Here is a 27,299-nt window from a genome sequence, read left to right as displayed (position 1 = left end):
GCAGGGCCACATTTTGGATTTGTAGGTCCTTGGAGGGCCACAGAAAAAAAGTTAATGTCTTCTTTATAGTTTATAAATCTTTCCTTTTGGCTAAGTCTTAATCATAACATTGTCATTTATAGCTAAAGAGACAGAAGATCAAGAAACGGTTTTATTTTACTTTTGTGATTATGATAAACAGACCGAGGGCCTCAAAATAGGACCTAGCGGGCTGTGAGTTGAGATCACTGAGTTAAGGGGAACAGTTAATCTGCTGGCTAGATTGGAGGGCAGAAGGGAGAACAGGACAATCAAGCCATTGTGACATCACTGATGAGGCTGGCTCTTATTGGTGGAATGAGGCATTATGACATCACAAGCTCAGCTCTGCAAAAGTTAAGGCAGTGGTCTCCAACTCAAACCCTTTGCAGGGCCACATTTTGGATTTGTAGGTACTTGGAGGGCCGCAGAAAAAAAATAGTTAATGTCTTATTAAAGAAATGACAACTTTGCATGATCCAAAATGTGGATTATCTGAAATTAGTTTATAGATCTTTCCTTAATTGCTTCTGATAATTTCAGCTATACACAGCAGAAAGCAGTGCAACATGCAGAAAGTGAAAAACCATCAAAGTATCAACTGCAAGAGACAAGATTTTGGAGCAACTATTTTGAGGCCCTAGGTATTATAAAGGATGATTGATTCTTTATGGAAAACCTGTGCCTTAAGTGTCCTCCAGCACCGGACACACGCACAAGCTGCACTGCCTCCTTACGTTCTGGAACATTACCCGCCTCGCTGCTGTAACCTCACGCAAGCGCTTTCCTGCGTCTGCACCCGATTGTGAGGTGGAGTGGAAAGGACAATCGCGTACAAACGCAGGAAAGCGCTTGTGTGAGGTTACAGCAGCGAGGCGGGTAATGTTCCAGGACACGACCGCCGTACACTTGAGGCACTGGTTTTCCATAAAGAGTCATTCTTTATAATACCGAGGGCCTCAAAATAGTACCTGGCGGGCCGCGAGTTTGAGACCACTGGTTTAAGGCATTCATGGAAGAATCCTCCCAAAACATCAAGAAGTCCATTTCTTAGCTGCACCTCTTTCTCTTCAGTTTTATTTCCTGATCTCCTTTCTTATTCCCCCCCCCCCTTATATTTTTTCTATTTCTCATACTTTCTAACTATTCTGGAATAATAAAGAAAAAGTATGTTAGTAATTAAACCTGAGCTTGTCTTCAATGATCCACACAGGGTTGGTATCACTGCACCCCTCTTTTACCTGTGCTCGTTAACAATGAGTGTAGCCAACGGAGGAGTTTTCAAACAAAAGATAAAATCCTTAAAAAGCCATTGGCACCTAACTCAGGAAGAAAATAACTCCTCGTGAAAAGGGAAGTTCTTAGGACTCTTCAACTTAGTTAAAAAACATTTTTTTTGCAAGTGCATCTCTCTTCCAGAGCCTACAAGGGATCGTGTTTGCTGACTGATTAGTACTGATTATTAAAACGAACATTAAAACAACGTAATTAAACTATAACCATAAAGAACACACACACACATACCACCATGTGAATATAGCGTACACAGTCATTATACTAAACAGACACAATAAGAGAAATATTTGCACAATATTGTATCTTGAGCACAGCCAATTTCCAGAGAGAGCTTTAACTTTAACTCAAAAGAAAGAAAACCACATATCTCACTAAAAGGAAATTACATCGCTGGGGGCACTTTTTGTCATCAAAGATTGCATCTCTGTACATTCATTGGCTTTTTTAAATTTTTTAGTAAAACAAAATAAGGCGTCTCTATGCAGCGACTCATTTGGTTGGTTTTTTAAAAAAACTTTTTTTGGAGCTCTTGTACTACGTTTTGTGCTTAATACCCTGTAACGCAGGATTTCAACGCGTGACATGCCCCAAACTAGTGTGGCAGCATTTTATTTGATTGAGATTTAATCAATTCTCTTTTCATGAACAGATTCACCCAAAGCGGTTTACAATACATTGACTAGTAATAATAATAATAATAATAACAGCTTATATACCGCAATACCGTGAAGTTCTATGCGGTTTACAAAAGATTAAGCAAAGGTACAAATTGACCGACTTCAAGAGGGGAAGAAGAAAGAGAAGTAATTAGACAGGAAATTCATTGTTGAGGAGAAAAGTGATCAAAAGGACAGTAGGTCGCTATTGAGAGGAAAGAGATAAGTGGATCAGTTGTCAAGATGTTTTAGGAACAGGTGTGTTTTTAGACGTTTCCTAAATTCCTCATAAGTAGAGGGTGAAAGTAATTGTTCTAGGTCTTTACCCCATGATGCTGCTTGGTGTGAGAGAAGGAATTCATGGTGTTTTTTCAGTTTGCAACCTCTCACTGGGGGGGGGAAACGAAGTTGGAATGTGAACTTCTCTTGTGTCTGTTAGTTGAGAAGGAGAAAAGGTCAGTTATATATTTAGGGGCAAGTCCGTGTAGTGCTTTGAAGCAGAAGCAGGCAAATTTAAACTTTACGCGCGCCTCCATCGGCAGCCAATGTAGCTGCCGGTAGTAGGGTGTCACGTGGTCAAATTTTTTTAGTTCAAAGATTAGTCTGACTGCCGCATTCTGCGACAGTTGTAGGCGTCGCATATTTTTTTGGGGAAATTGCCAAATAGGCGATGTTACAGTACTCAAGCAGGCTTAGTACGAGGGATTGGACTAGGATTCTAAAAACCGATGTAACAAAATAAGCTTCAAGGGATCTGAGTTTCCAGAGAGTGAAGTAATCAGGCGCGCTTGGGTATTTTCCCTATCTATCCCAGCAGGCTCTCAATCTAACTGAGGTACCTGGGGCATGAAGGGTTAAGTGACTTGCCCAGAGTCACAGGGAGCAGGCTGGGATCCAACTCGCAACCTCGGGGTGCCGAGGCAGCCGCTCTAACCACCAGGCCAGTAATGCACGAGACCAGTCGGTGCTCTGTCCCTGCAGAAGCACTTACCCCCAAATTCTGTATAAGGCACCTTAAGTGGTGTGCGCAAGCCAGTGCGTACAGCGGACACACGCAAACAACTTGTTTAACAAGCCAACTCGATGCTGATAATTGACAATTAGCACTAATTGATATTAATTAGATGTTACATGCACAACTTGGTAGGCGCATTCCATAAAGTGCTGCACATCAGTTCTAGTGCATGAATCTGAAAAAGGAGGCGTGGCAGGGGGAGGAGCATGAGTGTTCCTAAGATTTATGCGCACTGTTATAGAATATGCCCAATGCGCTCACGAGTTAGGCTCCGGTGTTTAGGCCTGGTTTTCCTTGGCCTAAATGGTTATGGCTGAAAGTTATGACACGTATTGGCAATTAGAACAAATTCTATAAGGTGTGCATACCTTTTTTTAGAATCACGCCAAGCGCCCTTCTAGTCTGCGCCGATATTTTGGCACCATATACAGAAAATGATAACCAGTCTACCCTGCAGATCCGACACGGTCCATGTTTCGGCTTTGTAGTGAAAGACTGCCTCAGGGGCACAGATGGTAATCGATTAAACCTACAGTGGCTCCACCACTTTCGAGCGATACATCGGATCTTTGCCTAAGATATATGCTTTATTAATTGGCACTTAGCACCGTATGTTTAATTGATTTTGAAGGGCTTGAGTACCATCTATCGGATCACCATCTGTACCCCTGAGGCAGGCTTTCACTACGAAGCCGAAACACGGACCGTGTCAGGTCTGCAAGATAGATTGGTTATCATATGACATGTTTGCTTTTTAACAGTTGATTGTACTTAATAAACTCTACTTTATCCAAGGTTGATGTGTACAGTTCCTTCCCCACTTTCTCTCTGCTATACCGGGCTATGGTACGCCCTCACCTGGAATACTGCGTCCAGCACTGGTTGCCGTACATGAAGAAGGACACGGTAGTACTTGAAAGGTTCAAGAGAAGAGCGACTAAAATGGTTAAGGGGTTAGAGGAGTTGCCGTATAGTGAGAGATAAGGGAAGCTGGGCCTGTTCTCCCTTGAAGAGAGGAGACTAAAAGGAGACATGATCGAAACATTCAAGATAATGAAGGGAATAGACTTAGTTGATAAAGACAAGTTGTTCACCCTCTCCAAGGTAGAGAGAACGAGAGGGCACTCTCTAAAGTTGAAAGGGGATAGATTCCGTACAAACGTAAGGAAGTTCTTCTTCACCCAGAGAGTGGTGGAAAACTGGAACGCTCTTCCGGAGGCTGTTATAGGGGAAAACACCCTCCAGGGACTCAAGACAAAGTAGATAAAGACAAGTTGTTCACCCTCTCCAAGGTAGAGAGAACGAGAGGCCACTCTCTAAAGTTAAAAGGGGATCGATTCTGTACGAACGTAAGGAAGTTCTTCTTCACCCAGAGAGTGGTGGAGAACTGGAACGCTCTTCCGGAGTCTGTTATAAGGGAAAACACGCTCCAGGGATTCAAGACAAGGTTGGATAAGTTCCTGCTGAACTGGAACGAACGCAGGTAGGGCTGGTCTCGGTTAGGGCACAGGTCTTTGACCTGGGGGCCGCCGCGTGAGCGGACAGCTGGGCACGATGGACCACTGGTCTGACCCAGCAGCGGCAATTCTTATGTTCTTATGTATTTGTCGTGGGGTTGATTGCCTTGTTTTTTTGGACTACAGATTTTCACGTAGGTGCCTATCGGCGCCTAAGTTAAGGCACTGGTTTATAGAACATGGTTCTTAGCCTTGGGACTACTTTTACAAAGCCGCGCTAGCGGGTTTAACGTGCATGACTTTTCATCACGCGCTAACCCCCGAGCTGGCCGAAAAACTACCGCCTGCTCAAGAGGAGGCGGTAGCGACTAGCGCAGCCGGCGGTTTAGCGTGCGCTATTACACACGTTAAACCGCTAGTGCGGCTTTGTAATAGGAGGCCTTAGTTGGTTAGCATATAGTAAGTTCAGTACTTTAAGTGCCGAGTGCTCTCCATGCCCCATTTTCCACCCATGGCCTGCGTAGTTTCGCCCCCAACAACAACAAAAAAAAAAAAAAAACACGCCATTAACAAGTGACTTACTAAAAGCTAATGGAAGTTAATGCATCCCTGAATGAGCTGTTAATGTGTGTTAATCTGCACAGTAAGGGGGAAATTCTGTAAATGGCACCTATAATGTAAGCCATACAAAATAGAACTCTGATAATGCAATGCAGTATATACCCACAGAAAAAAAGGATTTAATTTATAATAATATTTTAAATTATTTTTATAAATATTTGTATAAACTAATATATTTCAACTACTCCTTTTTCTCTCATTCAAGGATTCCAAAGAGCTGGCAACAATCATAATGCGACATAGGACATTAAAATCTGGCAAATAATCTTATAATCAACAAGCACTTATCTTTTTAAACCCGACGGAGGCCAAGTCCGTTTCACGCCAACGGGCTTCTTCAGGGGAAACACCGCGGCTTGAGTTTGAATGCCAGTGTAGTTGAAACATATTAAAGTTTATACAAATATTTATAACTGCAAGGTATAGGCGGAATAGAAGTCCCTAATGTAATGTAATGTAAAAATAATTTAAGATTATTATAAATTAAATTTTCCCGCAGAAATGTGATCAGTGATGATACCCTAACCCCGAAATTGGTTTCCTTCTATTGATTGGACTCCAGGGGTGTTTTGAGATCCTTTTTTTCTGTGGGTATATACTGCATTGGATTATCAGATCGTTCTATTTTGTATGGTATTCTGAAGAATTTGTGCTTTGAACTTTCTAATATTGGTTTCCAACTGTTGGGGCAGTTAAAACCTATAATGTAAGCGCCTATCATGTGTCAATCGTGCTTCGACACCTTTTGCATAATCATACCTATCACCGCCTAACTTAGGCACCAGTAATGTAAGTCAGGGTTTTAAAGGGCTACATTACAGGTGCCTAAATCCTTCTCCACCCCTAAACACACCTAATTTGGTATTAGGCAGCGCAAGGCTGTTAAGAATCAAATTCTATAAGAGGCGCCTGTTAGGTGCCCAACTTAATTAGTAAATTGCCTTCAATTATCAGCGCTAGTAAGCTCATAATTAAAAAAACAAACCAATAATTAATTGGGCGATAGGCACCTATCTTTTGTAGATTCGCAACTAAGACAGGCATTTTTCGCTCCATTAATTTTATTTTATTTTTTTCTTTTCAATTATGAGCTTATTAAAACTGACGATTGAATGGCACAGTCATCTTAAAATAGGGACACTGGATCATGTGTTTTTCTTTTGTCCCTCGATACTCAACTTTTGGAAATCAATATGGGGACAAATTAATTTGATCCTGGAATCTTCAATTCCGTTATCCTTCGAGATGGTAATCTGGGGGACATTATTAATGACTAAACCGCCATTAGAAAGATATAAAAACAGACTCTTTCTCATTATGACTGGGAGAGCCATGCAGATGATTCCTAAAAACTGGAAAAATTGGGACAGACTTAATTTTTCCTTTTGGTGGGGATCTTTATGCTATAAATATGAAAAAATTAACTCAGAAATACCGCGTCATAATAAGCTATTTAAATTAATATGGGGTCCATTGACTAATTTTGTTAATTCTGATTAGTTGAATTATGCCTTTATTTTCTATTTGATTTCCACATCCAGGGAGGGGGTAATATATTTTGTATTATTTATTGATCAAATGTAAGTGCTGTTTTCTGATTTTATAAGTATGTATAATTTAATGCACTTTATTTCTGTTCTTGAATCAGGGTGGGAGGGTGGGAAAAATATTTTGTAATAGTCTTTGCTTGATTGTAAGTGCTATTTATGAAGTTAATTGTATATATATTTCATTGCACTGTTCTTGAATTGAAAAATAATAAAGATTTATTTAAAAAAAAAGATGACAATTGAAGCCAATTTACTAATTCCCCCCCCCTTTTTTTTTTTTTACAAAGTCACATTAGGCTTTTTTTTTTTTATGCCAGCCACGGTAATATTAGCACAGACACTCATAGGAATTCTATGAGTGTCAGAGATAATACAGCTGTGGCCAGTGATAAAAAGCCTAATGTGGCTTCGTAAAAAAAAAAAAAAAAAAGGGGGGGATGTAAGTTAGACACCTAACTTTAGGCACTTCTTATAGAATGTCTCTCTAACAGCCTAATACACTTTAATAAAAAAGCTCCATTATTTTTGATGGGTTAATACACTACTTTTGTTTCACTTTAGGAAAAACACAGGAAGAGTTCATTCCTCCGCACCCCCCACCCTCCCCCAAGACAGACAGCACTAATCAGTAGTGATAGAATCCTATAATCACTCATGCCTTTATCTTTTAGTACAAATACGGATAAATGTCCTAAATGCATAAAATTTATCTGCTACAGCAACTTCACGGCAGCAGGAAATCTGAGCTGCCAAATTTGTCCTTTTTGCACAATTTATATATAAGCACACAATTGTATATTAGAGAAACCTACAAACTATTTTTTTTTTTTTTTTTGCATGAATAAGGCTGTTAGTATGGCAAACAAAACATCTAAATGAATCTCAGTACATAACACAGTGGGCCCTAAAGTCCGTCCTTCCTGTATTCAAACTCAAAAAAACGAAAAAGAAAGCCCTGAAACTGAGTGGACTTAGCCTTCCACAATCTCAAAAGAAAGAAGCCAGGTCTAGAAAGGAGGAAGTCCGAGGCAGAATCTTGGCAGCAAAGGTGGCATTTTGGCCCTTAGTGCTGCAAACAGATTAGGATTTCCACCTTGAATAGTTGTGCGATTACAGCTTAAAAAGAGACCGCATCCATTTGCAAAAATTTAGGTATTATGAGAATCAGATGCAACATGTCTGCAGCATCAAAAGCAGACGTTTACCCATCCCTGCTTTAAAGCGTTCTTACCTATGGACAGACACCGCCATTAAATCATGACAACTGGATACATTCAAGTTGAAATTCAGTTAAAATTAAAACATAATAAATAAGTATTGAAGAGTCTCTTTTAAGATACATAAACTATACCGTGCACCTTTGCTTCTTTCCCATTTAGATCTCAACACAGCGATTAAAAGGTTTTTGGAAATTCTGATTAAAGATCAAGAACTACAGAGTTCAGACAGACAAGACTGGAAAAGGACACAAGGGCGAAAGAATGTTTAGCATCGCTGCCCCCTTTACTGGCCTGTGTGACCCTGGAATCGTGCCACAGTACAAAATGAGAAAGCAAGATTTCCTCCACTATGTTAAAAACACTCTATTCCCCACAACTAGAAAGGCACTTGCGAATGTGAAATACATACGTGCACTGCTCTGTAATAAAAGCTGCAGCATTCTAGGGCCTATGAAGGACGCTTTATGGCACTTTGGCCCAGATTCTACAGGTGACGCTTATCGTAGTGCTCCTTTCACAAAGCCATGCTAAAGATTTCTACCATGGGCCGGCAAGGTAAATGCTCCAACGATCATAGGAATTCTACGAGCGTCGGCGCTTTCACCTCACCGGCCTGCGGTAAAAACCGCTACTGCTGCTTTGTAAAAGCCTGCGTTAAATGATTTAAAATGCTTAAAACGGTGCCAATAATGAGCTCATAATTGGGAAAAGTTAAAATTAATTGGGTAGTAGGCGCCTACAAATTTCGGTGACAGGACTAAATCGAGCAAGACAACGGCGCGCCGACAACTGAGCGCAAGGTTAACGGCGTGCCAAAGAAAAGCACTATTTTAAAGGGCTCCGACGGGGGATGTGGGGGGAGGAACCCCCCCCACTTTACTTAACAGACATTGCGCTGGCGTTGTGGGGGGTTTGGGAGGTTGTAACCCCCCACATTATACTTAAAACTGAACTTTTTCCCTAAAAAACAGGCAAAACGTTCGGTTTCAAGTATAATGAGGGGGGTTACAACCCCCCAAACCCCCCACAACGCCAGCGCGATGTCTGTTAAGTAAAATAGGGGGGTTCCCCACCAACACCCCCCGTCGGAACCCTTTAAAATAGTGCTTTTCTTCGGCGCGCCATCAACCTTGCACTCAGTTGTCGGCGTACCATTGTCTCGCGCGATTTTGTCTACGAACCCAACTTTCAGGTAGGTGCCTAGTCCAGGACAACTAGCAGAAAGTGGGTGTGGTTAGGGGGCAAATGGCAGGTGGATCTTGGGTGTGTTTATTGGACTTAAGCACCGGTATTAGGGCCAAGAAACCCCTGGCATAAATAGGGGACACTAAGGTCGACTCCTACTGGTGCCCAAGTCCAATTTAGTCTGCACTAGGCATGATTTTATAAAATGGCGCCTAACTCATGACCGACACACTACGCATTGCATTCCTCGGTACCTATGTTTTAGGCGCCGTTTATAGAATCGGAGCCTTTGTGCTGGATGGGAGGACAGAGCTTAGCTTTGCAATCTTGTCTACCAACAGGCCAAGATATTTCTTCAACCAGAAGAAGCAACTCAGTTATGCGAACCGAGCCAAAATGGTTTCTGTTGACCAGGCAACAAGTAGAGCGTATTTAATAAGGAAACTATAGGGCCCTCTCACCAAAGTGTGCTAGCACAAGAAAGTACGATGTCCATTATCGCATGGCGCTGTGGTAGTAGCTACCGGAGAGCCACCATTTTAAAGAAAACAGGGAGACGATAAAATGCTATGAGGCAGTCACTTGGGGCCCTTAATAATAATAATATAACAAGTTTATATAGCGCAGGACCCTGAAATTCTATGCGGTTTACAATAATTAAAAGATGGTACAAATTGAGTGGATTTAACAAAGGTAAAAGCTAATGATTGACAGCTCTAGGGATCAGAGACTGTGCAGGTTAGTTGCCTAAGTACTTTAGGAACAGATATGTTTTTAGGCGTTTCCTAAATTCCCCATAAGCAAAGATGATTGCATTTAACTTATCTAAAAAGCAAAAACCAATGCAAAGTATGCCAGGGGCTTGCTCAGTATGTCCTGTAGTTACTGCCCTAAAATGTTTCATACTGCATGTTAAGACCATTTGCAATTTCCACCAACTGCAGTGTGCAGTCCAGGTTCCGTTCTCTACTCATAACCCGGCCCCTAAACCAGCGTGCAAATCACATTAACTGCTTTACGCACTAGAGTGAAAGGGCAGCATTGTTTCCCTCTTATATGGATTAACTGGTGGTGTTTGGGATTTATTATTTTTTTTTTTTTTAATTAGAAGGGATACAGTTTTAAAACATATTGCTTTTCTTTTGTTAGCAACAAGAAAGGCTAGGCCTAACAGTAGGTACGGAATGTAGAAAGTCCGTGACAAATTCAATAAAGATTATTTTTTTTTTAAATTCAGTGACAGCTAATGGATAAAAGTCAATCCAAAATGCATCTGTTTACATTTAAGAAGGGCAAAATACAGTGGGACACATCAGGCAAACGCATGCAAAAACCAAATATTAGAGCTCTTTATTACAAAAAATCTAGATTAACATAAGAACATAAGTACCTGGCAAAAACCCAAATAGTAGCAACATTCTATGCTACTGATCCAGGGCAAGCAGTGGCTTCCTCCATGTCTCTCTCAATAGCAGACTATGGACTTTTCTTCCAGGAACTTGTCCAAACCTTTTTTTAAAACCAGCTATGTTGCCCGCTCTTACCACATCCTCTGCCAATGTGTTCCAGAGCTTAACTATTCTCCAAGTGAAAAAAAATATTTCCACCTATTGGTTTTAAAGTATCTCCCTGTAACTTCATTGAGTGTCACCTAGTCTTTGTAATTTTTGACGCAGTAAAAAAATTAATCCACTTGTACCCGTTCACAAATGGGACCTGACACAGGCTATGTTTTGGCCTTCACTAGGAGGCCATAAGACACAATGTATATTTCATGTTTATTGTGGATTAAGAGCTGTATGCAACAGTATGCAGCGAACTTCGAAAACACAATCCAGCAAAATGACAGATTAGTAAAAAGACATTTAAGAGAGACCCATTAAGTGAGGGAGCTAAAATGTATGCAGCTAGCAGCAAAGTTAAGACAGATTAATTTATCCATTTAGGAAAACTCTAGTCCTAAATTTAAATGCAGTGGTTCTTAAACCTGTCCTGAAGGACCCCCAGCCAGTCGGGTTTTCAAGATATCCCTAATGAATATGAACGAGGCAGATTTACATATTATATGCAAATCTGCCTCGTTCATATTTATTAGGGATATCTTGAAAACCCGACTGACTAGGGGTTCTCCCAGGACAGGCTTAAGAACAAGTGGTCTACAGTATTTAATTTAGGAGGCCCAAACTAATGAGCAGGTTTGCTGAATATATTTGCATATATGTCAACTGCTTACTTTTACACATTGGCTGCGGTTTAAATATTACCTCCACTATATTTTAAAATGTAATGACAAAGCAATCCCTCATCCATAATGCAGTTCTGATAATAAAAAAAAGCACAGGAAATGAGACACCCGACTACCAAAATCTATGTTCTGGAGAAACAAACGTACAAAATATAAGGAAGAAATTTAAAAAACAAACAAACCACAGAGTATATTATGATAGATTTTCTGTGAAATTCCATGAGCTTGTCAGGCGTACAAAGAGCGATACCTCTTATATGGTGCCTCATTTGCAGTGATCATATCGCTGCAGTAAAAAAGGGACAGGCTCGGTCACTGCTATTTTACTCTTTTGGTTGGTGGAGGGAAAACAAAAAAAAGATTGACCTAGCGGTTTTCTGCTGCTTGAGAGATTATTTGCATCTGTCCAGGAAATCTTTCCCCTAATTTGCATCCCTCTCACGACTTTGTTCAGTTACTGCTTCAGCAGTGTTTGGCTAGAGTCACCTTCTAGAATGAAAGGCCTAGATGTCGCCACAAGATGGCCGACTCCCACCTTTCTTCCCCCCCCCCCCCCCCACCGCCCCCGCCCTCAGGAGCTGAGAATGCAGCTAGGCAGATGACCTGAGTCAGGAATCAAACCAGCCACTGCACAGCTCTTGTTGGTACTAGTTTTACTCATGTTGGACTTCAGTTTCTTGAGAATACTACATGTGGGTTATATCTGGGTAGGCTCAGACTGCCCCTTTTGAAGATGAGCGATATGATTACTGTATTTTTCCCTGAAGTTAGATAAAGACACACCATTTACCAACGTATTTCCCAGAGCAGACCAAGGGAAAACATAACAATCATTAAAAAAAAACAACAAACCCATCGTACCTAAGCAACAAGATGCCAGCTGACATTTTTCTGCTTCTTTCTATGCAGGTCATTGTGTGGCATTGCTAGGTTTTTTTTTGTTAAATTAAGCTCATCAAAATAGTCTTTCAATGTAGTGCCATGCTAGACTGCTTCTCAAATTCACCATTTCTCATCAGTGGGTGACACCAAGATGTGTTGCGGACTACCTAAAAGCCAGATAGATGGTCTAAAGTATAAAAATATTTTCTTTAATAAAAGCCATCCTTTGTCAAACGTTCTAAGATATTGTCTCAAAACACATCATTCTTTTTAGATACTAAAACTAAGCAGGAGTCATGCAATGGGCAACTGCATCTTCTTCTGATATTTCTTCACACAGACCTTCAAAGTCCAATGTATCATTTTGCTTCGGGTCCTTCAGAAACAGGAGAGGTTTGTTGTCGGTGCTCTCAAAAATAATAAAAACATGCAATCCTTAGGGGGGGGGTCGTTTCAACATTCAAAACAAAATAAAAATTGTAGTGTCTTCAGTGGGGTAGGTCTTTTTTTTTTTTTTCTATTTCAGAAGTAAAGGGAGGGTGGTCAATGGAGAGAGAGAGAAAATATTTTTAGAAAGTTAAAACTCTCCCTAGAGGTTTGATTTTGTTCTAAGACTAAGGAAAGAAAAAAATGCAGTTCCCTCCAGCGTCTCTAGGAAAACAATTTAAGAGGGCTAAAAAGGCATATGATTTATACTACTGAGTCTGTATGGACAAGATTTCAGTTGACCAGCATCTAAGACACATTGAAAGCTACAGAGCAAATTACAATTACACCTCCCTTTCAGGTCCTAAGGATAGCTGGGAGCATAAGGCACTAATGTGACTATGCAAGTCAATATTTTTCAGCCCCTCCCCAAATGCTTGTTTATGACCAAAGAGCAAAAATGCTCCAAGAGACTGTATAAAACAAATATTAAAACACATATTAAAAAAATAATAATAAAGCGTTGGCCTTTAATTTCTTTAAAACATCTTTTTGAATGTTTTTGATGCTTTTATGGTTTTGGGTTTTTTTTTTAGTAGCGTTTTGTTGCGATGGTTGTTCAAAACAGCCCTTTTAACACTTGTTAATCCAAAGCCATCTTCACATTTCCAGTTCCTGCTGTGACTGTCCTGGCGAATCGGAAGGGGAATCTGTTCGGTCCCTGCTCTCGCAGCCTTCACTTTAAGATGATGTGATAGCCATTGTTACTCTCAGCTACAAATGGAAAAACAAACAAACATCGCTTTATAAAAACCCATCCACACACCTGCGAGACTTTGAGCAACACTTAGCACAAATTTGGGACGCAGAAAAGAGGGGGATGAGGGGTGCACTGGGACAGGAAGGGAGGAAGGGGGACTATATTAGCATAGGAAGGTAGAAGCAGGATCTTGTTGGGATACAGAAGGAAGGGAGGGGCTCAAACTTTGGACAAAGGATGGAAGAAAGGAGGGAGGGAGAGAGGGAGCATGAACATGGGACACCGAATGGAGGGAGAGAGGGAGCATGAACATGGGACACCGAATGGAGGGAGAGAGGGAGCATGAACTTAGGATACAGGATAGAAGAATGCAGGAAGTGAGGGAAAGAGATGCTGAGGTGGGGATGGATGGAATAGAAAGGGAGAATTGTTGGGCATGGGTGTCTAAGTGAGAGGGAAAGAGATGGTGCAGATGGGGAAATGAATATTGGACATGTGGTGGGAGAGGAATAAGGTACAGATTAGAGAATGACACGGTGGCGGTTTACCCGCGGCCACCGCATTTTAGCCGCGGGTCACCCGCCGAAAACGGGGAAGAAAACTAGCAGTCGCTGCGGCAACGGGGACAAGGTCATTCACCGCCCGCGGGGCGGTGAATGGTCTTGTCCCCACAGTGAGGCATGAAGGATCGCGCGGTCCCCGCAGCTCACACCCGCCTGCCCAATCGATTCTAGTGTTTAGCCAGCTCTCTCCCTTCTCCTCACCTTAGTTTGTAGATTTTCTTTTTCGGCGACCCGCACGCTATCAGAGAGCCCGCACCCGCTGCTGCTCAATTTCGATCTTCTGCTCTGACGCAACCGGAAACAGGAAGTTGCAGCAGAGCAGAAGATTGAACACTGAGCAGCCGCACGTGCGCGGCTCTTTGGGAAAGCGTGCAGGTCGCCGAAAAAGAAAACCTATAAACTAAGGTGAGGAGAAGGGAGAGAGCTGGCTAAACACTAGGATCGATTGGGCAGGCGGGTGTGAGCTGCGGGGACCGTGTGATCGCTAGTGTTCCTGGCTCAAATTGGAAGGAGGGAGTGAAAGGGAAAAGGATTCTGGGCCAAGGGGATGAAGTCGGAAAGAAAAACCCACAGCAGGAAAGAAAGGGAAGGACTGGCAGGTGAGCCAGATGCTAGAAGCAGGGGGGGGGGGGAAGAAAGAGGGAAAAAAGCTAGATGGGGTTGAAAAGAAGAGACACACTGGTATGGAAGAGGAAGATAGGGGAAATCTGGACACAGGAAGGTAACAGAAAGAGGGGAAATTATGTGCATGGGGCATAGGGACAGAGACATAAAGGGGACATGCCATGGGGATGGTATATGGACACAGGGGGGGCAATGACAGATACATAGGGGAGATATTAGAAATGGAGAAAATAGGAGCACAGAAGCGAGATGGTTTGTGGGGATGGGACAGGGACCGAGCTTGCAGGCTCCAGTGGCTTGCACAAATTACATTGTAACGTGCCATGAAAATAAGAGGAAGGAAGGTAGATAGGCCACGCGAGAGGAGCTGAAGGGTAGTAGAAAGGAACAGATGGTAAAGGAGGGAGGGAAGGGTGGTGGTGGAAAGGAATAGAACAGACATTGAAGGAGGGTGGAGAGGAACAGACCCCCAAGGGAAATGTGGAAGACAGAGTGGGAAGAAGACAGATGCCAGACTATGTAGGAGCGGAGGGAAGAAGATGGGTGCTAGACCAATTGGGGGGGGGGGGTTAAGGGAGAGGCACAGTAACAGCAAATGGAAGACGCAGAGAGAAGACACACAGTGGATGGAAGGAATTCAATGAGAAGATGTGGAAAGCAGAAACCAGACAACAAAGGTAGAAAAAAAAATTATATGGATAAAATAGTATATTAGTTATGTTGATAAAAATTTATAAACAAAGCCCTGCCAGCTGAACATCTCTTTCTCTAGTTCAGTAGCAGGAACTTTGATTTATAAGAAAGGAATAAGCTAAATATTACAGTACTAAGGCTTATATGGATGCAGCGGGGACGGTGACGGGGCGGTGAATGGGATGGCAGTGACGGTGACGGGGCGGTGAAAGGGATGGCGGTGACGGGGCGGTGAAGGGAACGGCGGTGACGGGGCGGTGCAGAGGATGGTGGGCCGGTGACGGGGCGGTGACAGGGACAGATTTTTTCCCCGTGTCATTCTCTAGTACAGATGCATGGGGAAGAGATGAGAGGGACAAATGTTGGATGTGGTGATGGAGAGGGAACAGTGGGACTGATGAACAGCAAAAATAAACCTACTATCTTTTCTATTTAAACTATAGTATTTTATTTTGGGGACTATCTCTTTAATGTTTTTATAAACTGTGTACTGTACAGGAGCCGAGTTACATACAAATTCAAATTAAGAACGGTTTAATAAACGGAATTACTGCCTGTAGTAGAAAAAAGTTCTTAGTTTCTATTCAAAATGTTCCCCAGACATAAGTCACATAAAATATATGGGTACAGAGTAGAGAATGAATGATAAGGGGAGAAGTTTGTTCCCATCCCTGCAAGCTCTGTCCTCATCAAGTGTTTGAGGCTTGTGCAGATGAGGACAGAACTTGCAGGGATGGGGCAGGGACAGGGACAGAACTCACAGGAATGGGCATGGAGACAGATCCTGCAGGGAGAGCACATCTGCCCTTGTTCTTCCCAAACTACATGCCCAGGAAAGCCTATACAAGGTGCATACGTAAATACAAGCTCTCTCATTGACCAGGGTTCAGTCCTTGGGATACACCAGGCCCATCAGCATTTTAAGAAATCCCCAATGAATATGCACGAGATAAATTTGCATCCAATACCTCCACTGTATGCAAATCTACAGCAATTCATGCATTTTCATCATGAGTATCTTGAAAACCTCACTAGCTAGGTGCGTCCCAATTTCTGAGTTGCGAACTCCTCTGTTGTTGACGCATGTACACCACAGGATAATTTTATAAAAGACCTTTCCACATGGAAAAAATCTTTATAAAATTATATCGAATGTTCTTTTCACTGTGTCCAACCTGCGGCCCAGTGAAGTATTTTGTGCAGCCCCGGTCGAGGGCAATGCAGTGTTTTCCTCCGCTGCCCCCAGGTGTTTACCGTCTTGCCGGCTCCCTCCTCTGTCTTGCTGCAGCATTTGCATGTTTGTGCGGCCCCAGAAACATTTTTTTCGGCCAATGTGGCCCAGGGAAGCCAAAAGGTTGGACACCCCTGCTCGTAAACAATAATAATTTATAACATAAGAATTACTATACTGGGACAAACCACAGTCCATCAAGCCCAGTATCCTGTTTCCAACTGTGGCCAACCCAGGTCCCAAGTACCTAGCTAGATCCCAAGAAGTAAAACAGATTCTATGCTGCTTATCCTAGGAATAAGCAGTGGATTTCCCCAAGCCATCTCAATAATGGCCTATGGACTTCTCTTTTAGGAAATTACCCAAACCATTTTTAAACCCTGCTAAGCTAACTGATTTCATCACATTCTCCGGCAACGAATTCCAGAGTTTAATTATACGTTGTGTGAAGAAATATTTTTTCCGGGTTTGTTTTCAATCTACTACTTAGTAGCTTCATCGCAAGTCCCCTAGTTTAGAAAAAATGAACCAGCAATTCACATCTACCCTTTCCAGTCCACTTATTATTTTATAAAACTATCATATCACCCCTGAACCATCTCTTTTCCAAGCTGAAAAAGCCCTCGCCACTTCAGCCTTTCCTCATCCCAAACCTTTTATCATTTTTGTTGCCCTTCATCTAGTTTAGGGAGATGCAAAATAAGGACAATTCTGTAACAGGGCATCTATCTTTAGGTGTCCATGTGGTCCCTCCTTTCCTTCATAAAATACTAGCTTACCAGGTATAATGGGTGCCTACAATTTAGTGAATTGGATGACGTAGGACGGCTCCGGGGAGGATACTTGAAAAAGCTTAAGGTGAAACGTGGTCGCACCATGGAAAGAACCTTTTAAAGATAAGTTAATTATTTAAAATATTAAAATACTTAAAATAACTTGAGGGAAAATAGCAAACGATTAAGAAAATTTAAATAGTGTGGGCCAGTGACGAGTGGACAGATAAAGCTCACCGCTATGAGCTATTGAGTGGTGTCGTCGAGGCCCGGAAGAAAAATTAATTTGACAAAAACTGACTTGGGGTATAGATATGGTTGTACAATTTAGGTGTAGGCACTTAAAGACTCAAATTAAAGAAGATTATGCTTCCATACTACAAACCTGGGATAGATATTCAGAACTTGAACTGGGCAGGAGAGAGACTCCTACCTGGTTAAATAGCACTTTCTGGGTTGCGGCCTAACAGGCTTGATTCAGTAAATGGTGCTCAATTCGGTGATGAAAACAATTGATGCTCCATCTTATTCCACATTGGGCCCTCAAAGATAGCGCCAACAAACATCCAATTCTTCATTTAAGTTGCAGTAGAAATGGCCTTAGCGCATGGGGAAGATACAAGGGTGTGCTAAGGCCACTTTCTACACAGCTTTGTAAAATAGCCCCAAAATGAGGTCTCAGAGACTTACCAGATATATTCTAATATAAACTGAAATGAATACAAAACCAGATAACCTTTTATTTCCCCAAAAAAGGGGAGAAAAGGGTTGTTCTTTCCCTATATGTTCTCTTTCTTACTTGATAAATTGTAGTTCTAAACTTTTTTTGTTCCTGTTTGTTTTGGTATTGTTTTTAAATGTTTTAAATAATGATTATTGTTTTAAAGCAGGGGTCTCAAAGTCCCTCCTTGAGGGCCACAATCCAGTCGGGTTTTCAGGATTTCCCCAATGAATATGCATGAGATCTATGCGCATGCACTGCTTTCAATGCATATTCATTGGGGAAATCCTGAAAACCTGACTGGATTGTGGCCCTGAAGGAGGGACTTTGAGATCCCTGTTTTAAAGGATGTATAGTTACCCCATAATGTTTACCGCCTAGAAGGCCAATTGGGCGGTTTAAATATTTTTTGAATAAACCTGAAACTTTGATTTATATTCAAGTACAGGTATTAGTAGTCCAGCTTTCCTTTCCCTGCCAGCTCCGTACCACTCCCACCTCCCTCCTGCACCTTAAAAGGCCTACCTTGCATACCCCGGTGGTCTAGCAGTGAACCGAGGCAGGAGCGATCCTCCTATGCTCCCTGCCCCATGCAGTGCCACGACAGGAAATGGCTGCTGCAAGTTCCCGTGACAACCTCGCGAGGGTGCTGCGGGAACTCACAGCAGCCATTTCCTTTAGCGGCTCTGATTAGGGCGGGAGCGTAGGAGGATGGCTCCTGCCCCAGTTCACCACTACGCCACCAGAGCTCAAGGCAGGCCCATGGCAGGCCCAGTTCTGGGGTGGGGGGGGGGGGAGACAGGGGGGAGTGCACAGATGGATAACTCTAATATAAACCGAGACCCCCATTCTGGGGTCATTTTTTGGCCCCAAAATCTCGGTTTATATTCAAGTATATATGGTATACAAAGGCATTATCAACTCCATTTCCTCGCTGGCCATTCCTTTCCCTATGCGCCCAGTATCCTTTTGGCTTCTGCCATTACCAGTTTGGCCATGGAAACTTAAAGAATCAGCCTGGTCCCCCCTTTCTTACTACCACCCCCAACCCCCAATGGTCAAATGAGATTACATGGTAAAGTACCCAAAGGTGGGAATCCCACAAGTGGCTTGTGAAGAGCAGATGAGATATATGTGATTATGAGAGTACACACAGAAAGAAGGAAATGAGAAGTATTTGAAAAGCTACAAGCATAAAGGCTTATAGTCTGGGTAAAAAAAATCCCAGACGTGATGGCCCTTAGGGGAGAGACAGGGTTGGGCGTTGTTCTTATGGAGACATGATGTAATGAATCCCATGACTCCCGAGGGATGCAGCTACAAACTTTAAGCTGACCACAAAACACAGGAGTGTAACAAACCATAAAAGATAATTCACTCGCATGTAAAGAGAAGATGCAAAGAAATGACATCTACAAATAGGGAGCTTCTGCTATAGTTTATATAATCAGTAATTCTATTTTACTTCTCAACAATTTCTTTTTTTAATTTTAGTTGCCTCACTGAAACCCCCTCCCCCCAAAAAAAACCAAAAAACTCCTACCATGAGTTGATCTTTTCATAACATAAGAATATAAGAATAGCCTTACTGGGTCAGACTAGTGGTCTATCAAGCCCAGTAGCCCATTCTCACGGTGGCCAATCCAGGTCCCTAGTACCTGGCCAAAACCCAAAGAGTAGCAACATTCCATGCTACCAATCCTAGAGCAATCAGTGGCTTCCTCCATGACTTTCTCAATAACAGACTATGAGCTTTTCCTCCAGGAACTTGTCCAAACCTTTCTTAAAACCAGCTACGCTATCCACTCTTATCACATCCTCTGGCAACGCATTCCAGAGCTTAACTATTCTCTGTGATAAAATCTGGGCTCAAAGCTTTTTAACGTAGGACTTTCCCATGTACCAAGACCAGATTTAATGCAGCACTTTTGCGAGGGGGGGGATTTTAAAATATTTTATTGCAGCTTATGTGCTAATACTGTCAATAGTATGCAGCACCTATATAGATTTAACACGTGAGCAATTACCACCTCCTATTTAGCAAGTGCTAGGCAGGGGTGTAGCTACAGGTGGCCCGCCCAATCTCGGCTCAAGCTCGCCCAGTTTCTCCCGCCGTCAACATCTGCAAAGCCGCAGTGAGTTAGCCATGTGCAAGGCAAAACTATTGTGGACCGTGCATAGACCAACATTTGAACGAGGGAGGGGGAGCATTAGGCATCTGCAGACAGAGGAACAAGGCAAGGAGAGCGTGGTGTCAGGTCAAAAGCACGCCGGGACAAAGGCGCGCCCAGACAATTGAGCGCAGCGTGGGGGTGCGCGCCACATAAAATTACTGCTTTTAGGGCTCCGACGGGGGTGTGTGGGGGGGAAACCCCCCCCCCCACTTTACTTGATAGAGATCGCGCCGCGTTGTGGGGGCGTTGTGGGGTTGTAACCCCCCACATTTTACTGAAAACTTCATTTTTTCCCTGTTTTTAGGGAAAAAGTTAAAGTTTACAGTAAAATGTGGACGGTTACAACCCCCCAAGCTGGTGCGATCTCTATTAAGTAAACTCTGGGGGGGCTCCCCAACAAAACCCCCCATCGGATCCCCTAAAAACTGTAATTTTCTTCGGCACGCACCTCCATCTTGCGCTCAGTTGTCGGCACGCGCCTTTGTCTTTCGCGGGGTTGTCTATGAACCGGAGAGCGTCAGGCATTTACTAACAGTGTCGGGCCAGGGCAGACTCAGAACGTGGTTAAGTCTGGCTAAATTCAGTTTTCCCCAGACACTAGGCAGCCCTGCTTGGGTCACAGGCCACATTCACTGAAGCTAGGTAAGACAATAAAATGCAGATGGACTTTAGTAGGGATTAGCACTGTCTAGCAAGATTACAAGAAAATGTTTTATATTTAATGTTGGTGGGTTTCTGGGTGGGGGTGGGGGTGGGCTCTACACTGTACACGTCCCTCCCTCAATGACATTACTTCCTGCTCCTACTACTCATACCTATATATGTGGAGGGGCATAATCAATAGTGCACCTAAGTCTGACTTTGGACGTGGAGCCCTAGATGACCAAAGTCGGTAAGGGAAAAATAGCCATTTTCGAAAGGTGATCCATTAGAATTCCAACCATTTTGTTTTCAAAAATCATCTATCTATTTGTGCATCCAGGACACCCAAGATGTCTTAACTTTATACATCATTTTTGACCAAAATGTTGTCCAAGTTCTAAGCGCCTAGAACAAGACCACTTGGACGTTGGGGGAGGGGGAGGGGAGGGCAGTCATATAATATACTGGCCACCCAGACATGGCAACGGAGCAGTGGGGCACCTGAGAGGACACTGCTCTGAACTTCACACAAAGAGTGCCACATGTATATCCCACCACAAAACCCTTATGTGTCATGGTAAGCCCCCCATTACCCATTATACTCAGCTCTGTACCATCCTAATAGCCCTTATAGCTGCAAGTGGCACCTACAGTGCAGTAGAGTAGGATTTTTTTTTAGGGGGGGGGGTTCTAGTGGCCTCAGACATTCTACCATGAATGTCGTGGTTAGATGGCTTATGGGACTTGCTACTCCTCTCTATGGTTCACTAGCCCACCCACCTGGCTACTTAAGACATCGGTGCATAGGTCTACTAGGCTTTCCCATATCAGATCCTGCTGTTCTGGAGACAAGTATGTACTTCTGATCTTTGTGGGGTTGTCTGGGGGTCAGTGAACACTAAGGGAGTGTGTCTCCCCCCCACTCCCCCATCCCACCCAAATACTGCCCGAACACTCCTCTGGATACGCCCCTTTCAGCTCTGGACGCTAGATATCCAGAAAGTCAGTTTCCGTTAAAAGTACTTGGACGTCCTGTCTATTAGGAAGTCCAAGTGCTGACTTAGATAGGTTTTTAGATGTTTTAAAGTTTTGATTATGAGCCCCATAGTGTCCACCTATATTATCTCTGACCCCACCCAAAATGACAGGTCTGGCTACGCCACCGGTGCTAGATTCTGCCACATTAGTTCTGCATTATTCAGTCAGTTTGTACTGATCATAATGTACTAGCTGGATAACACAGGAACACCCACTACCCACCCATGGCACACTCCCTTTGAAAAATATTCTTTTTAAATCACTAGCATACTGGTTTGCACGTACATAAGAATATAAGAATTGCCATACTGCGTCAGACCAATGGTCCATCTAGCCCAGTGTCCTGTTTCCACAGTGGCCAATCTAGTTCACAGGTACCTGGAGAAACTCAAATAGTTGCAGAGATTATTTTTAAAAAGGGAGACTAAAATAAAATAAATGGAGTAGTAATCAGGGTCAAAAGAAATGATCATTATTTGAAAAAAAAAAAAGACTATTTTGGAAGCCCAGATAAAAATATACTACATGATAAAATAAAAAAAAGACTGAAAGAAGGCCAAAGGACAACCAACATTGTCTAATGGTGTGGTGGAAGAGACAGTGAAAGTGAAAAGGGCATCTTTCAGAAAATAGAAAGCAGACCCAAGAAAATAAGGTTGAGCTCCAGCATGTTAGATTTACAATAATAATAAGACAGGCCAAGAGACACTGAAAAGAGTTTTGTGAATGAAGCAAGTGTTTTGTCACATGACCATGACCATAGACTATCATTTTTGGACTATGTGACTTTATAGTTATGATAAAAAAAAAAAAGGTGTTTAATTTTCCTTTGGCATTTTCAATCACTCTAGTGCATATTGGAAGACATTTGATTTTGGAGGGTATTGCCACATAAGATAGAAGTTGTCTATTTCTTTATATGGTTCAGCAAGTATGTATCCAGAGAAACAAACTATCTGCTACAACCTGATCCAGTTTGGACTTTAATTCTACAGATTTAAATACCTTCAGCTTTGAGAAATTGGGAAGTGAAAGAACATGAAAATGTGGGTTTAGCCTGCTTTTTTCTGGGTAAGGTTCAAGATGGCTTATTGCATTCAGAAACAGCACAATCTTTGAAGATAAGTAATACTTTCAGTCTTGGTTTTTGATTTACAAAATCATGAGTTTGTTACTGGAGGAAGTAGAGAATTAATTTAAGTTTTACAATTTTTCTTTTTTTTCCTGCAGTTATGTTTCTGTACATCAAAAGCCCATTTAAGTGCTTGTTTTGCTGCCTCTGTGACTAAGGTAACTAAAGATGATGTTCGGAAGTACTCACATTGGATTGGAGCAGAGGCGAAAGTAGCCTAGTGGTTAATGGAGCAGGCTGCAACCCAGAAAGACACTGTATGTCAGGGGTGCCCAAAAGGTCGATCGTGATCGACCAGTAGATCATAAAGGCAATGCGAGTTGATTGCGGAGCCTTTACATTTTGTTCTCCCTGCTTCCCCGATGCCAGGAAATGCGCTTACAATCACTGAGCCCACAAGCCTAATCCCTTCCTCCCACCCCCGACATCAATTCTGATGTTGGAGAAGAAGTTCCGGGCCACCTAATCGCTTGTGGGCTCAGCGCTTGTACGCGGCGGTGGCTTGGAGGGAGGGGGAGACAGGGAGAGAGACAGACAGACAGACAGAGAGTGGCAGGGAGAGGAAGGAAGGAAGGAAGGTAGGTAGTTAGTTTTGGGTTGGATAGTATTGCCTTATACTGAAGAGTACCAGTATGACTGTTTATGCTTTGGGGTGGAGATTTGGCTATCTGGCTTATTGGTTGTATTGTTTTGTGCTGTATTTGCCATTGTGAAAATTCAATAAAACTTGTTAAAATAAAAAAAAAGAGAGGAGGGGGCAGGGAGACTCATGGAGGGAGAAAGAGAGATGTTGTTTGGGGAGTGGAATGAGGTCTGGAGGAGAGGAGGCATACAGGAGGCAGAAAGAAAGAAATGCAAAAAGAAAGAAATATTGGATTTACAGTCAGAATAACCAGAGAGGCATTGCCTTTATGATCTACTGGTCGATCACGATCGACCTTTTGGGCACCCCTGACATACAGTGTCTTTCTGGGTTGCAGCCTGCTCCATTAACCACTAGGCTACTTTCGCCTCTGCTCCAATCCAATGTGAGTACTTCAGACACAAAGGTAGGAAAAATGATTTTATTTTAAATTTAGTGATCAAAATGTGTCCAAATTTATATCTGCTGTCTATATTTTGCACTATGGCCCCCTTTACTAAACCGCAATAGTGGTTTTTAGCACAGGGAGTCTATGAGTGTCGGGAGCAGCAGAGGGCATTCAGCGCAACTCCCTGTGCTAAAAACCGCTATCATGGTTTAGTAAAGTGGAGGGGGTATATTTGTCTATTTTTGTATAGTTGTTACTGAGGTGACATTGCATATTTTAAAGTCATCTGTATTGATCTCTTTGAAAAAAAAAACCCCGAATATAAATAATTAGCATTTTCTCTGCGTACAGTGTGCTTTGTGTTTTTTAAAATTTTATTGTTGGTAGATCATTTTGACTTGGTCATTTTAAAAGTAGCTCGCAAGCCAAAAAAGTGTGGGTACCCCTGGTGTATGTACTTGAATATAAACCTAGATTTAAAATGGGGATCTCAAGTTTATATTTCAGTCTTACTACTAATTTTTTTATAGCCCTGCTCAATAGAGCTTACAATCTAATTAACAGGACAAATAAGATCCACTCAAAAATTCATACTATCCTTCCCCTCTTTAAAAGGCATATCCCATATAGGAAAACTTGGAACATCCCTCCTCTTCAAGATCACCGAGCTGTGGAACAGCTTATCTGCCCCTTTTCGGAGTTCGACCTCCCTCCAATGCTTCAGAAAACATTTGAAAACTTGGCTTTTCTCTAAAATGTAACCACTCCCTCCCTCTCCACTCTACTTAGTCCCCTCTCTTACTTAGTCCCCTCTTTCTTTCCTTTTTACCAAGCCCTTCTTCTTCCCATTGGAGTTCCTTTCTTTAGAAATTCCTGTACACCGTGTCGAGCTCTACTTCTGTGGAGATGATGCGGTATGCAAACTTAAGGTTTAGTTTAGTTTAGGAAGCAATAAAACAGAAATGAACCCATCACAGGCCTCTCCCCAGGCCTACCTTAAGCTCTGCTGGTCCAGTGGTAAGCCAGGGCAAGAGCAATCCTCCTATGCCCCTACCACGTACAGTCTCACTACACAAAATGGCTAACCCGAGTTCCCACACTAACCTCGCGAGATTGCCATGAGTTCGGTTTCTATTCGAGTCAATCTTTTTCGCCCTTTTTTGGGGGGGAAAAGGTTACCTCAGTTTATATCTGGATGGGTTTATATTCGAGTATATACGGTAGGTGTTTTATTCCTACTATCATCTTTTGTGGGCTTGAACAGTTCCCTTAATATCCACTGCCTTGAGTATAGACTTGGATTTTGAGCCCTTTGTGGAAAAGAAGATACCAACTGCACCTATATGTAGCTTTTCAAGAACAACCATTGGAAAGGTGCAAGATAAATACTAAGACTCCTTTTGCAAAACTGTGCTGAAAAGTGGTATTAACGTTCCTTTATGAAGGTCTTTCCCACACACCCAAGGCCAGTTTTAGTGCAGCCAGAAAATGGCTGATTTTCCATTGCCCGAATTAAAGCCTGAATTTTAGTAAACATCCATTAACAAAAATTAGCACGTGCACTTATTGACACCTGTTTTGTAGGCGGTAATCAAAGCCCATAAGTAAGATAGGATGGATGGATGAAAGGTGGAATTAAGAGGTCTGGGAATAGGAGTGTTAAGATGAATGTATGTCTGTATATCCATTGTGGATATCCTGAAAACCTGACTGGCAAGGGGGTACTCAAGAACTGACTTGGGAAACACTGCCCTAGAGTATCTAATTTCATTTTTTGTGAAAATTCTTATGTGGGCCTTAATCCAGGGAGACGCCCCCTCTCAAGAATACTTACCTTTTAAAGTGCTGATTAGAAAACACGATTCATCCTGGAAATTTTGCACCATCTGAAAAGACAAAAATTAAAAAATAATCAAGTTCAGGGAGGAAGGGTGTGGGAGAGGGACAGTAGACTTGACAATACAGGAAGAGCCTCTCTGACAGAATCCCCAAACATTGAGTGAGCAGCTTGGAGGTGTTCACCCAGCTCTTGAGCTGACAAGGGGCACCTGAGTACCTGTGCATGATTTTCTTGGGAAGAAGAACACACAGCAGGGATAACCATGTGTGTTGGTCTGTCAACATTCAAGGATCAATATTAAAAAGCCCTTATCCATTTAGCAAGTGCTGCTTACCAGGTAAGTATGGACCAGTGAAATATTGAGCAGCAGTAACCAGATAGCGATGGTATTTCCTCTTGCCACCTCAGCAGAATCAGGAAGACTGGGGGCTGGGCATGGGCAAAACCAGAGGTTTTATGGTTAGCAAGGGATAACTAATTGGATAACTATCCAGATAATGTCAGGACGGAAAAAAGGCTGTATTAACTTCATTCAGTTTGTCGCCTGAATGACACGGTGACAAAATTCATCACCGTTCCCGTCCCCACGGATAACTGCGGGAAATAATCCCATGTCATTTTTTAGTGTCTATTTCAACCTCAGTCCTTCTACACCAGCATTCTTCAAAGCAAAGCTTGTGGGTCAGTGGCTGTGCTTATGTGAGCCAAGGATAATGAAGCCATTGTGACATCACTGATGTGATTGGCTCTTAGGCACTGGTGGAATGAGGCATTATGACATCACAATATCTTCTCTGGATACCAGAGACTGCCATTCTGTAGTGTCTGTTTCAACTTCAATCCTTTTATACCAGTCAGTGGTTGTGGCCATTCATACTCTGATTCTTCCCTCTCTCCTTAAAGAATGACATGAAGATGGTTTCCCGTGGTTATCCACAGGGACGGGGACGGTGATGAATTTTATCACTGTGTCATTCTCTAGCCTGAATTTCACCCCTGACCAGAAAGCACTGTCGGCACTGGCCAGTAGGCAGGTACTGGTTTAGGTTTATTTAGTTTTCTAGTCCATCCTCCCGGGGTAGCCCAGAAGAGATGAAAATGTTATAATGCCCTTGTATTGTTCTATGGTAGGCCCACACTTCGAATACTGTGTGCAGTTCTGGTCACCATATCTTAAAAAAGATACAGTGAAATTAGAAAAGGTACAGAGAAGGGTGACAAAAATGATTTAAAAAAAAAAAAAAAGGGATGGGACGTCATCCCTATGAGGAAAGGCTGAAGCGGCTAGGGCTCTTCAGCTTGGAGAAGAGATGGCTCAGGGGTGATATGATAAGAGTTTTATAAAATAATAAGTGGAGTGGAAAGGGTAGACGTGAATCACTTGTTCACTCTTTCCAAACTAGGGGGCATGCGATGAAGCTACTAAGTAGAAGATTTAAAACAAACCGGAGAAAATATTTCTTCACACAAACGTATAATTAAACTCTGGAATCCATTGCCGGAGAA

General features: G+C 42.5%; 1 protein-coding gene across 2 annotated transcripts in view; it reads right to left on the bottom strand.

Moving 5' to 3' along the window:
• Positions 1-12,118: 12,118 nt before the first annotated feature.
• Positions 12,119-27,299, bottom strand: part of TFCP2L1 (transcription factor CP2 like 1) — a 146,088-nt gene continuing 130,907 nt past the window's right edge. Inside the window, exons 14-16 of one of the 2 annotated variants that reach the window (XR_004539708.1) lie at positions 26,128-26,222; positions 25,788-25,839; positions 12,119-13,345 (exon numbers count right to left, since the gene is read on the bottom strand). Coding sequence is in view for 1 of the 2 variants with exons in the window: in XM_033947266.1 (XP_033803157.1) it covers positions 13,308-13,345; positions 25,788-25,839 (90 nt within the window). In the remaining variant the exon portion in view is untranslated. The remainder of the gene's footprint in view (positions 13,346-25,787; positions 25,840-26,127; positions 26,223-27,299) is intronic. The other variant, XM_033947266.1, reaches the window with a different exon arrangement.

This window comes from Geotrypetes seraphini, chromosome 5 (genome assembly GCF_902459505.1).
Source record: "Geotrypetes seraphini chromosome 5, aGeoSer1.1, whole genome shotgun sequence".
Taxonomy (NCBI): domain Eukaryota; kingdom Metazoa; phylum Chordata; class Amphibia; order Gymnophiona; family Dermophiidae; genus Geotrypetes; species Geotrypetes seraphini.
This window is presented reverse-complemented; position numbering and strand designations above follow the sequence as displayed.